This window comes from Pseudorasbora parva, chromosome 15 (assembly GCF_024679245.1).
Source record: "Pseudorasbora parva isolate DD20220531a chromosome 15, ASM2467924v1, whole genome shotgun sequence".
In the NCBI taxonomy this organism is placed as follows: domain Eukaryota; kingdom Metazoa; phylum Chordata; class Actinopteri; order Cypriniformes; family Gobionidae; genus Pseudorasbora; species Pseudorasbora parva.
In genome coordinates this window covers 231,882-245,722 of record NC_090186.1, presented here as the reverse complement: position 1 = coordinate 245,722, position 13,841 = coordinate 231,882, and the positions used below count along the sequence as shown (strand labels likewise).

General features: G+C 37.7%; 1 protein-coding gene across 2 annotated transcripts in view; it reads left to right on the top strand.

Moving 5' to 3' along the window:
- The window catches only part of LOC137040876 (NACHT, LRR and PYD domains-containing protein 3-like), a 34,499-nt gene extending 22,717 nt beyond the window's left edge, over positions 1–11,782 (top strand). For both annotated transcript variants that reach the window (XM_067416633.1, XM_067416632.1), the window contains 3 exons: positions 10,247–10,420; positions 10,499–10,545; positions 10,901–11,782. In XM_067416633.1, coding sequence (XP_067272734.1) covers positions 10,247–10,420; positions 10,499–10,545; positions 10,901–11,514 — 835 coding nt within the window. In that variant the 3' untranslated portion in view covers positions 11,515–11,782. The remainder of the gene's footprint in view (positions 1–10,246; positions 10,421–10,498; positions 10,546–10,900) is intronic.
- The last annotated feature ends 2,059 nt before the right edge of the window (positions 11,783–13,841 follow it).

Below are 13,841 nucleotides of genomic sequence, written 5' to 3'. Positions count from 1 at the left end.
CGTTTGTGTCTCTTGTGTCATTTTGGGGAATCCCTTTTGGTCCTGGCTGGAGAGGAGTTTTCCAGTTTTGTGACGGTCTTGCCTATCTTTGATGGATGTCTTGGGAAGCCAATTACATGGTGTGTTGGCAGCTGAATGGAAAGTCTTGCATGATGTTTGAAGTTAAAGAGGTACTTCAGCACTGGGAAGATGAATCTGTATTTAAACTGGGTCATCAATGTAGTAGAAATGTGAAATTATTTTTGAATTTGGTCTTCTAGACTGAGAAAAGACAGAAAATGTATTTTTGTCTCATGGGGATGAAAGACTACAATTCCCAGAATGCTTCGCTGCCCTGTGAGGCCATTCCCAAAGCCACCAACTTGATTAACGTACTGTGACTGAGTTAGAGAAGACACTACAATTAAAAACTGAACGTGTCTGTTCAATATAATGAGTGAGTCGCCGCGCGAGTATCACAGCACTGAGCACTAACTGCAGGATTTAGATAAATGAGCTGAGCTCTCGTGATGAGCGCTGAGGTGATCGAGACTACACTCGCCGCATACATTCACAATGCAAGTTCAGTCTGGCGCGTTTCAGTTCATGCCTTTGCAAGCTTAACTTTCATAGAAATTAATTTGAAAAGTTAAAAGACTTACATTGCTAACCATAGCTCCGTTTAAATGAGTGCCTGTAGCTGAGCTGAGCTCTGAGTGTGATCTCCATCCCCCATGCGCGAGTTCAAAACATGCGGAAACGGCTCCCTCTGCTGGCTGTAGTCTTTAGCCTTTGAGCAAACATTCCTCCTATGATGCAAATATCGTCAATTTGCATCATAAGAGGAATTTTTCCAGAAATAAAAGGCATAAATCTCTTGTCTCAGGGTGATATGAGGGGGGAAAGCACAATCATTTGAATATACTCCAGGGTTTCTACTGATACAAAGCCATATGCTAATCGCTGAAGTAACCCTTTAAACTATGCTCGCTGTAGATTTGTCGAGGGAAACTTGGGGACGAAACTTAACTCCGAACACGAGACCTTTGGAAATAAAAGAAGCTTAAGTAGAAGAAAGAAAATTGAGAGGAGAGTTCTAGATGGCTTGAATAAATTTAACCCATTTTCTCAAATCTGGGTCTGCCACGATCGTCTGATCATCTCTCATTGGAGTTCTCCTGCTGCTTTCTGGACTCCCCTTCAACCGAACTTCTTGAACCGCTTGAACTGGCTTAAACTGATTTCTTTTAAACTGACTGAACTGTTCATCTTCTGAGATTAAAACTCACATTTGTTGCCCATCCTATTAAATGGATTCTGACCAATCAGGGGTTGTCTTGGTTAAGGGGTGACTGTTTAAACCAAAATAAATGATCTTATCTCTTGCCTACTAGCTTCCCTGCTCTAAGCAGAGTAAATCTAGACACGATTTCTCATTATAAGAACATGATATATTCTAAACAAAATTTAATCAAACCATCTTTTGAAATACAAAGGAACAAAAAGGTACCACATTCTGTTCACTTATTCAATAGTTACATAATTACAGAAATTGCGAGGTAGTCCAAGCATAGTGGTCACATATATATTGGTTCAATATGTGATATAGAATTATGCAGTAGAAAGATTTTTTGATTGTAAATCAGACAATAAATGATTTGGTGCAGTTTGTGTGTGAAAGCAGTTTCTGTGGATTTGTTGTGTGGATTATACCTCTGTCAATGAGAGTTCATTCAAAGGTCGATGAGAAGAAGATCTGTTTAGGCTGTACTGGGGAGATCAAACAACCTCGGCTGTTAATCTTGATGTGCCCCAATCTTGAGAAGCCATAAAGTGATTGTTTTTTTAGTTTTCCTAGACTGACTGGAGCCCACGTCGTTAATGGCCACAAACTGTTGGTCTGGAGTGTTGATCTGGGTTTTTTTGTGTGGAATAATAATCAAACGAATCATCTGGAAGATTAGTTTGTATCTGCGCCCACAGCACCTTCAACATAAATGAGAAATAAAATAGGACCAAGTACAGACACTTGAGGTACACTTTGAGTGATAGTAACGGTACCGGATCGATCCAAATTATATTAACATAGAATTTGATTTGATAATCATTTGTTCAACCACTGATGTATTTGTGAGTAAAAAAGTGTTTAGAGGATGACTGATCAGACATGAAGTTAAATAGGAAGAGGAAGTTGGAGAAAATGTTTGATAAATACCAGTTTGTTTATTTCAGAAAAAAGAGCTTTAGGTTTGCATTTTGGCTTTGTTGATGACAGGTGAGAGATATTCAGAACGTGCATTGTTAAGTGCTTCTATATATACTACTACTGAATCTGTAAAAGCCATGGAATGCACAAGAAGGGATGATTTTTTTGTAAAGTCTTTCGAGACGCCTACATTTTGTTTTCAAAACTCTTAGTGCTGGAGTGAACCAAGGAGATGAGTGAGAAGACGGGACAGTTCTAGTTTTTAATGGAGAAAGAACATCCAAAACATTACAAATAGATTCATTAAAGGTAGAAACTATCTCATCAGGATTCAGGAGGTTGAATGAAGAAAGAACAGAGAGAGCAATGGTAGCAGAGAAATTGTCAATGGTTATAGATTTCAGGTTATGGTAAGATATCGTAGTTTTGGTGGTTAGATTTACAAAAGGGATTGAGAAGTCGAAGACAATTAGTTTATGATCAAAAATGCCCAAATCATGACCCTGCACATGCACTTTGTCAATGCCAAAAGTATAACGCTGGGAAAATCAATATGCTGAGATACTTCAAAGTAATCCAACACAGATATAGTCTTTTGCAGAAGTACAATCCGAATCAACATGTATGCATTAGTGATGGGCAGACGGAGGCTTCGTGAAGCACTGAAACAGTTGAAGCAAATGTGCCAAAGCTTCGAAACAACACCCACACCCGCTTCCATAACGCTATCTAGTGGTCACTTGCATGTATTGATCTGAAATAACCTTGACATTGATCTTTGTTAAAAATAAAATAGTTTTTAACATCTGTCTGACAACTACTTTGTTTTGTAACCTGTAGCCTCTTCGTTGTGAATAACTTTATTTTTATTTTTTTTGATGATAATGAAAATGTTCTTCATGAAAAATGAAGATTAATTAAATAAATACAGCCATAGTGTGTCTCAGTTGTTACATAAAAATTTTGTTCAAAAATATTAATTGCATCCATGAGGTACTTTTTCACATCTGCTGTTGCATCAGCTGTGGCACTGTGTATCGTCTGGGTTTCACAGATATGGCTATCAAACAGTTCCCATAAACTGTCCTGGGTTTCTGCTGGTGTTGTTGTTGGTAACAAGGATGATGATGAAAATGTTGACATTTGTGGCTCTGAATGAAAAGTAAAACATCAATTATAAAGCATAAACTGGCAGCATATGTGAAATATAAGTGACATAATTATTCAGATGACATATCTCCATAAAGTTAGATGAAGACTGAAACTACTCACCAACTTTCTAAACAGTGTCCCAACAACACTTTGTGATTTTATCTGAATTATATTTCAAACATTGCATACCTTGCTTAGACGCCCAGCAGTGTCAGTAGCAGGTCGATGTACAGGGGGAATTTGACTATCCTCTTTACCCTCCAAAATGGCAGGATGAATTCTCCTCAAATGGCGCATCATGGATGATGTATTGTTGCAGTAGGCTAGCTGCCTATCACAAATAATACATCTCACTTTATTTGGTGTTTCCAAATGAAAATGCTCCCACACAACAGATGTACACCATCTCTCATCTCACCTATGAATATATATATATATATCTAATTTAAATCTAGCCTTAATATAACTAACCAAAGCACACTATAAATCTCACATATATTACAAAATCACTGCTATCACAAAATGTATCTCCTTTCACAAAACCTACGAGTGAAGATGTATTAACTTCACTTTTAAACTGGGGAATTATGTTCAATCAATCAATCAATCAATCAACTTTATTTATATAGCGCTTTTACAATCACGATTGTGTTAAAGCAGCTTCACAGTGTCAAACAGGGCAATATTGCAACAAAATTAGATTTGGCTGTACAGTCGTTCTGGAGAAAACAGTGTTATCAACTTATTTTAATTTATCATAGAGCGACAATGTTGGCAGATCCGTTTTATAGTTTATAGAATTTATTAAAACTTAATTCATAAATTTTATCTGTATAACTAGTTGAATAACTTTGATCATATTTTTAGTGTCCCCAACTGAGCAAGCCAAGCCAAAGGCGACCAAAGGAACCGAAACTCGGAAACTCGCATGATGGAGAAAAATAAACCTTGGGAGAAACCAGACTCAGTTCAAACAGATATGTAACTGTGTGGTTTGTTCGAGCCCCTTACAATCAAAGCAGTAACACTTTGCAGCTTCATTTAGCCATAGTCACGTGACATGGGTGTTTCGAATCACAGTTCGGAGCAGTGTTTCGAAACAACTGTGCTTCGGGATCTTGACACAGTGTCAAACATCAGTTTTTCGTCAGCCTTCCCTACCTAGCATCATGATTTCATCATGTTGGGCACAGGCAAGAGTGAGAAGTTGAGTCAATTCAGAGATAAATTTGTATTATATCTAGGGGTTCTATAAATCTGCATAGTGGTGGAGCAGGACCAGCAAGTTTAAGTGATAGACATTCAAAACTGGAAACATCAATTTTAGTTCATTTGTAATTGTTTTTGAAGATTAAAGCCAGACCACCACCTCTGCCACTAAGTCTAGGTTTTGTCAGGTAGCTATATCCAGGGGGGCTTAAAAGGTCAAATGGTAAAAGGAAAAAGGTAAAAGTTCAATGAAATCATAAGGTGTTTGCCAGGTTTCAGTCAAGAATAGTAAATCCAGCTTTCTCTCAGTTGTCATTCAGCAGTGCACCTTTGCCAGAGAGGGAACGAGTGTTCAGAAGAGTGCAGTTGTGTCGATGGGGAGTGTTGATGAGTAGGTAGCATCTCTGACAAAGAGGAATTGCAATCATAGACCCATCGATGCTTTGCAGACTGATGGATATAGTGAGCATGATGAGCAATACAGAGGGTAGTGCACCAAACGAATGTAGTGGTTTCCAGGAAAGAGTTATTATTTAGGCTATGCAGCTGTAGTGAAGAATAATGAAAATCCATACTGTCATTGAGAACCAAAACAAATCCAAAAATGACTAAGGCCAGCGATCTCAGTGCCATCGAGTTATAAAAGGCAAAATACATCTCCTCGCAGAGTTTAAGACAGCACTCACAGAAAGCAATATAACCACCCTAAACAATACCACGTTTGCCAAACCCAGCTGATGCTAGATGTGATCCACAACCAAACAGAGCAACTCACCAAATAAGTGGAAACTTGCTTACCGGTTACGTCAAAGGGAAAGAGTAAATTGAAGCCACAGCACTCCACGTTAGCCAAACCTAGAATAGGAAAAAACATGGAGAGACACTACTCAGATAAATAGAGGAAGCTTACTTACCCAAAGTGAGTGTAGAGTAGTAAAGCCTGGGCAATGGGCAGAGGGCTCACAGGGATTTCACAAACTCTTCAGCAGTTTGTAAAAACAGTCCAAAGAATGTCAAAGGGATTTCAAAGTTGAGTTATTTATGACCCAGAACTGAAAAAAATCACACAGCAGCTCAAGATGCTTCACTCAAAGCATCTTACACTGTTTCACCAGATCCAGACTTGAAGTCCAAAGCAAGTATATCCAACTTTAAGTCCTCAGAAACCACATTCATGCGAATTAGTCCCATTGATGATAAACAATTTACAGATGTTTATCGGTGTTTAACAGGGCCCGTATTTATCAAACATCTTAGAATTACTCACAAGAACACTGCTAAGAATTGACTTAAGAGTAAAAAAATTCTTGGCTCAAAGCTGCGCTTAAGAGTTAGTTATCAAGCGTCCCAATCATACTTTAAGTAAAGTGTAGGACTAAATCTTAAGTGCTAGTCTTGTGGATTTACGACACTTTGCTTTGCCACAAATGGAATTTTGTATGATGTCATAGGCATGAACCAATCACCAGAGGTGTGGACTCGAGTCATGTGACTTGGACTCGAGTCAGACTCGAGTCATGAATTTGATGACTTTGGACTCGACTCGACAAAATGTACAAAGACTTGCAACTCGACTTGGACTTTAACATCAATGACTCGTGACTTCACTTGGACTTGAGCCTTATGACTCGAGAAGACTTGCTACTTTTTGGCCATTTTTCTTTCACACGGCCGCGCTGCTCTCAGAGAAAAAAAGCTGCACCTGTATGCATGCAGAGAGCACGCGCGCTGCCAGCACGAGTCACGACATCCAATCACCGTAGTCCCAAGTTGGTTTGATTCGACAGTATCCATAGCTTTGGGCTTCTCTTTTTGGCAAGTCGCGGTAAAAAATCTCGAATTGCGGGTCGCGGTTTTTTGGGCTTATTTGAAAAAAATGTGGTTGCTTGTTAGGAAAATATGACAAGCAACTTCGTTTCTTTACATTTATGGTCGCTGTTTTGTCCAAATACATTGCCTGACACTGTCTTCTCACAGCTAATAGCCATAGTGCAACGATACAAGTGCTGTAGTCATTCGTCCTCATACATCCCGCCTTCTTCCCTTCATTGAAGAAAAATCGCATTCAACGTGCAGGCATGTGATGTGATGTTATAAATGTAATGATAGTTCGTAGACGTAAATAGACGAATACATTTTTTATTTTTTATTTTTTTTTACAAACAATGCAACCAGCAGAGATGTACAGAGATGGAGAGGAAACAGGGAGGTGAGCCACCCAATTTAATCTTAAAAATATTTTTTATAATGTAGGCTATTTATTATGACTATTATTATTTGGCTATTATAAAAATAACAATAAATAATAAAAAAAAGTATAGGCTACTAATAATAACAGTAGGTATGGTTCGAATGTATATTATTATGAACATGTCTCTATATTGCAGCGCTCTCAGTGTTTTCCTGGGCACTAACTCCCAATCATAGACTGTAAAAAAAGTGCATAATAATCCTAAATAGTAGCTATGTGACATTAGTAATTTTCAATACTATTTAGAGCAGATTGCACATTAAGATGCAGGGCTTATCCTTTTTATGGTCTATAGTGTGCATGTTCACCACTGCTCCTTATATGTGTGCAATAACTCCGACTGGAGTTACAATATTCCCTCACATCCCTTTTTCTCTTTTTCAATCTCCAAACCTCTTCTGTTTACAGCCTTTATTGCAACTTGAAGAATTTTGTAAAATCCCATCTCTATTTGCTTTTTAAACTCCACGAGATTTCAGTTTAATATGTTGCAGGCTCATTTATTGATAAATTATTGATCATAAATAATACTGATGATAATAAATAATATAATAATATTGGGCTTGTTTTGGGCCCCCCACCCCTCTGTATTCTTCATACCTGAGAAGAATATGAAACAGATGTCAGAAAATCCCTTATAGCCTCACATTTTGTATTTGAAACTACTCTTTACTCATATCAGTGTTGTTGTGTTAATATTCATTGTCTATTATACACTACGGTATACGATAATATTTCAGTTTCAGTGTATGCAATATTAAGAATATTTTCACTGCTTCAAAAGTCATAAGAAAGCCCTTTCCCTCCAGAAACTGAAGTCATATGCTTTATAGCAGTGGTTTTCAAAATGGGGACAGGGACCCCTGGGTGCCACGAGGGGGCGCTAGGGGGGCCATGGCAAGCTGGCATAAAAAGTATAGCAAAACAAAATAATTGAATAAATTAAATTATTAAAGTAAACCAAATAAAACCAAAAATAAGCTAAACAATATTCCCATAATGGCCCTAAGTTTATGCTAAAAGGACCCATATCTATTTGAAAGTTGAACTGTTTTGCAATATGAGGTCAACACAATACAGGACTGAAGCTGCTGTGCATTGTTCTAGTGCAATATGCTGTTGAAATACAAGCATTTTCTGTGAAAATTTACATTTTCTGTTTTTTTTACTGTATTTGCTTAATGTCATTGTATAAAAAGAGGTTTAAATAAATACAAATCTTACAGACATACATGATTTGTATAATTTTTATTTCTGTGGTAAGATGACTTGAAATGACTCGAAACTAAAATGGTAGGACTTGGACTCGACTTGAGACTTGTTGGCTTTGACTTCTGACTCGACTCGAGACTTGCCTCATCTTTGACTCGACTTGACTCGGGACTCGAGGGCAAAGACTTGAGACTTACTTGTGACTTGCATAACAATGACTTTGTCCCACCTCTGCCAATCACTGAATAGATGTCCTTATTTAAGAATATCCTCAGATAAATTCACATTGAATGGTGAAGTTCCTAACAGTTTACATCCAATACACATTTGACAATAAAGAGTTTTCAAGAGAATACATTATAATATACACATTTTAAATGAAAGATAAACATGTTTTCATCCATTTAATTAAATTTTTAAACTGGTGTGCTGTTAAATGACCTGCCTATATATAGCGTAGATTTTTTTAAATATATAATCAACCACCATAGATTCCAAAAGAAAACCGACATGGCAGGAGGAAGAAGCGATCGCTATTGCTTGCTGAATTACTCGAACAGTCTTTTTATTTATTTTTATTTTTTATTTTTATAAAGCCCAACATTAACCAGCGCTGAAAAAGATGATGTCTGCTCTGTCCAAACGATACTGTTTGATTAACTGTTTGTCGTCAAACATTTCAAACACATTCTCCATCTATTGAAAGATTTGCACACGTCTCTGTCTCCTCAGCGCCATCACAGCCCCTACTGGCCACTCCTGACCCCTGAGAGACCTCTCGAGCTCTTAAATAACTGGGAGAGGAAGAGGGATTCTTAGCTTTAAGAAATTTGATAACTTGCTTTTATACTTAAGTTTGAAAGTAGGAGTAAATTTCATGAATTCTCAGCACTTAAGAATAAAATAGCACTTTGAGAAGCTTGATAAATACGGGCCCAGGGCCCGTATTTATCAAACATCTTAGAATTACTCACAAGAACACTGCTAAGAATTGACTTAAGAGTAAAAAAATTCTTGGCTCAAAGCTGCGCTTAAAAGTTAGTTATCAAGCGTCCCAATCATACTTTAAGTAAAGTGTAGGACTAAATCTTAAGTGCTAGTCTTAGAGTGGATTTACGACACTTTGCTGTGCCACAAATGGAATTTTGTATGATGTCATAGGCATGAACCAATCACTGAATAGATGTCCTTATTTAAGAATATCCTCAGATAAATTCACATTGAATGGTGAAGTTCCTAAGAGGAGTTTACATCCAATACACATTTGACAATAAAGAGTTTTCAAGAGAATACATTATAATATACACATTTTAAATAAAAAGATAAACATGTTTTCATCCATTTAATTAAATGTTTTAAACTGGTGTGCTGTTAAATGACCTGCCTATATATAGCCTAGATTTTTTAAAAATATATAATCAACCACCATGGATTCCAAAAGAAAACCGACATGGCAGGAGGAAGAAGAGATCGCTACTAGTTGCTGAATTACTCAGTGTTTTTTTTTTTGTGTTTTTTTAATAAAACCCAACATTAACCAGCGCTGAAAAAGATGATGTCTGCTCTGTCCAAACGATACTGTTTGATTAAGTGTTTGTCGTCAAACATTTCGAACACATTCTCCATCTATTGAAAGATTTGCACACGTCTCTGTCTCCTCAGCGCCATCACAAGCCCCTACTGGCAACTCCTGACCACTGAGAGACCTTTGGAGCTGTCTTAAATAACTGGGAGAGGAAGAGGGATTCTTAGCTTTAAGAAATTTGATAACTTGCTTTTATACTTAAGTTTGAAAGTAGGAGTAAATTTCATGAATTTTCAGCACTTAAGACTAAAATAGCACTTTGAGAAGCTTAATAAATACGGGCCCAGATGATTAACAAAACAAGAAACAAAACAAAACTGAACAGAACAAAACAAAACAATGAACAGTAAATAGTGGTGAGAAGCGGTAGTCATATCGCGCACAGCGTACTCTCAACTGGAACTGACGAATTTCTGAAGTGTATTTATTGAATTACTGCTGATATATTTGATTGATTACCATTATTGCTGATGTTTTAAAACCCTGTGTGTTTCAATGTGATAATTAGAGAAGTATGAACATGTTTTTTGTTAGAGTGAGACATATTAAGAAATCTCTTGTATAAATTCACACTATGAATGATATTTACTCAGGTGTTTGAGTGTTGATGTGTGTTTTTGTAGATGACGAGGCTGTTTTGATCCATCTGTAGGTTGTCTGGCTGTATGGTGACAGAGGAAGGCTGTGGTTTTGTGTCTTCAGCTCTGAGTTCAAACCCCTCACACCTGAGAGAGCTGGATCTGAGCTACAATCACCCAGGAGATTCAGGAGTCAAGCTGCTCTCTGACAAAATGGAGGATCCAAACTGCTCACTGCAGAGACTCAAGTGTGTTAAACTGTACTGATATAGTGAATGTGTGTGCATGATGCATATCTACATTAATGGGTGTTTGTGTGTTTATAGTGTTGATCATGGAGGGGAGATCAGGATCACAGCAGGACCACGAAAGTGTATGTCTACACACACACACACACACACACACACACACACACACACACACACACACACACACACACACACACACACACACACACACACATACACACACTACACCTAAACCTAAACCTACCCATCAGAGGAAACATTCTGCATTTTTTTTTTTAAAAACTCATCCTGTGTGATTTATAAGCCTTTTGAAGAGTGGGGACACGGGTAATGTCCTCATTTTTCATGCTCTCCTTGTAATACCTGTGTCATACCCATGGCATTATACACATTCGTATCCTGATATTTCACAAAAACAAGCACACACACACACACACACACTCGTCTAGTGCCTAGATGTTTTTCTCTTCTTGTGTTCAGGGGCCTGTGATCTCACACTGGATCCAAACACAGCACACACTCGTCTCGTTCTGTCTGAGGGGAACAGGAAGGTGAAGTGTGTGGAAGAGCTCCAGCCGTATCCTGATCATCCAGAGAGATTTGATGAATATCTTCAGGTTCTGTGTGGAGAGTGTCTGACTGGCCGCTGTTACTGGGAGGCTGAATGGAGCGGAGGTGCTGAAATGTCAGTGACAAATAAAGGAATCAGCAGGAAAGGACAGAGTGACTGTTGGTTTGGATTCAATGACAAATCCTGGAGTCTGATCTGCTCTGATAAAGGATTCTCTGTCTGGCACAATAATATCAGGAGTGATATTCCTGACATCAGTTCATCCTCTCAGAGAGCAGGAGTATATGTGGACGTGTCGGCCGGCACTCTGTCCTTCTACAGCGTCTCTGACACACACACACTCACACACTTACACACATTCAACACCACATTCACTGAACCCCTCTGTGCTGGATTTAGGGTTAATTATGATTCTTCAGTGTCCCTGTGTCAGATTAAACAACACACAACACACACACTTGAAAATCCTCTTTCTAACGTCCACATGAACATAGACAAATCACATCTGTTCGGCTACATCTAATTGTTCTGAAAGTGTTTTGTATATTCAGAATCTCTGTAGAACTGTATAACCCCTAGAGTTCTACACTGTGTTAAAGTTATAATCAGTACCGTAGTTTCCCCGTAGGGACCGCTGTATGAATGGGCTGGCAGACATAGGGATTAAGAGAAGAAGACTGTTCTTAGCTTGTATGGTGACCGAGCGCTGCATGTAAATGTTATAACAATGTTTGAACTTTTCATATAAAATTGTTGGAGTATGTTCATGGTTTTTAAAAGGAATTCCATTTGAGGTTGATTGAGAGACTTTATTTCTATGAACTCTGGTGAGCTTCTGTGTTAAAAGAAAGGTTTAGTGTTGTGGTTTAATTAATTAATACGGTGGTCGAGAAGTGCAAAAAAATCACAAAACCAAAACCAAAATAACAAATTATAAACGCAATGGCAAGTTTAATCCAGGATAACCAGCAGCCATATCATACTGTAGCCCAAGACTGGTTTCCCACTGAAGCTAAGTAGGGCAGAGCCTGGTTAATACCTGGATGGGAGACCAACTGGGAAAAATTAGGTTGTTGCTGGCAGAGGTGTTATTTAGGCCAGCAGGGGGCGCTCACTCTGGGGTCTGTGTGGGTCCTAACACCCCAGTATAGGGATGGGGACACTGTACTGTCAAATAGCACCGTCCTTTGGATGAGACGTTAAACCGAGATATAAACCTTATACTGACTCTGTGGTCATTAAAAATCCCAGGATGTCCTTCGGAGAAAGAGTAGGGATGTAACCAAATTTGCCCAGTTGTCAAATTATGCGACGGCTGCACATTGGTGGTGGTTGAGGATATTCCCCCCGCTTCTATATGTAAAAGAAATTTGAGTGCCTAGAAAAGCGTTATATAAATGTAACAAATAAAAAAATGATATGTCTAAAAACAAAATAGTGAGTCAAAAAACATAAGTTAGACAAAATGGAAAAGGCCAGCAAGTTTATTTATACAGCGCATTTTATTCAAAATGTAAATTCAAAGTACTTTACACAGAAATCAAATTAAAATATTAATAAGAAAAAATAATAAGAAAAAAATAAAAATAATATATATATATATATATATATATATATATATATATATATATATATATATATATATATATATATATATATATATATATATATATATATATATATATATATATACTACATTTGAACGATACCCTTGCAGACAAATCTTCCTGGACTAACTCCAGGGCCAACTCCTGGTTTCTTTAGAATATCCTGGACAAGAACGCTCTCACCACCCAGACAGCTTTAATAAAAAAAAAAAAAAAAAAAAAAGGATAATTAAAACAGTTATAAGAAGATTTTAAAGAAATAAAACCATGATACAGGTACAAAATAATTACAAATGTAAAGATGCGGACATACAATGGCACAGTAATACAAATAATTAGTAGAATAAAGAGATGATACATTAAGATTAAATGCAATCAGACAGTAACAGTGCTCATTAAGTAAATGCTCAGCTGAACAGATGTGTTTTGAGTCTGGATTTGAATGTGGCTACTGTTGGAGCACATCTGATCTGTTCAGGAAGCCGGTTCCAACTACGGCTGGCATAATAGCTAAAAGCAGACTCTCCTTGCTTTGAGTGAACTCTTGGTATTTCTAACTGACTTGATCCTGCTGATTTGAGTGATCTGTTGGGTTTGTATTTAATCAGCATATCTGCGATGTATTGAGGTCCTAGCTCATTGAGTGATTTATAAACAAGTAATAGTACTTTAAAGTCGATCCTAAATGTAACTGGAAGCCAGTGTAAAGACCTGAGGACTGGTGTGATATGGTCATATTTTCTGGTTCTGCTCAGAATCCTGGCAGCAGCGTTCTGTATGAGCTGCAGCTGTCTAATGGTCTTTTTGGGAAGGCCGGTGAGAAGGCCATTACAATAGTCCACCCTACTGGTGATAAAAGCATGAACGAGTTTCTCTAAATCTTGCCTGGAAACAAAGCATCTAACTCTTGCAATATTTTTCAGATGATAGTATGCTGATTTAGTTATTGCTTTGACATGACTACTGAAACTCAGGTCTGACTCCAAAATCACTCCAAGATTCCTGACTTGATTTTTTGTTATCAGACCTTTCACCTCAAGATATGCGTTCACCTTGAGAATTTCATCTTTGTTTCCAAATGTAGTGATTTCAGTTTTGTCTTTGTTTAACTGAAGATAGTTTTGGCACATCCAGTTGTTAACTTCATCAATGCATTTGCACAGCGAGTCAATGGGGCTGTAGTCATTAGGTGACAGTGCTAAGTAGAGCTGGGTGTCATCAGCATAGCTGTGGTAAGCAATAT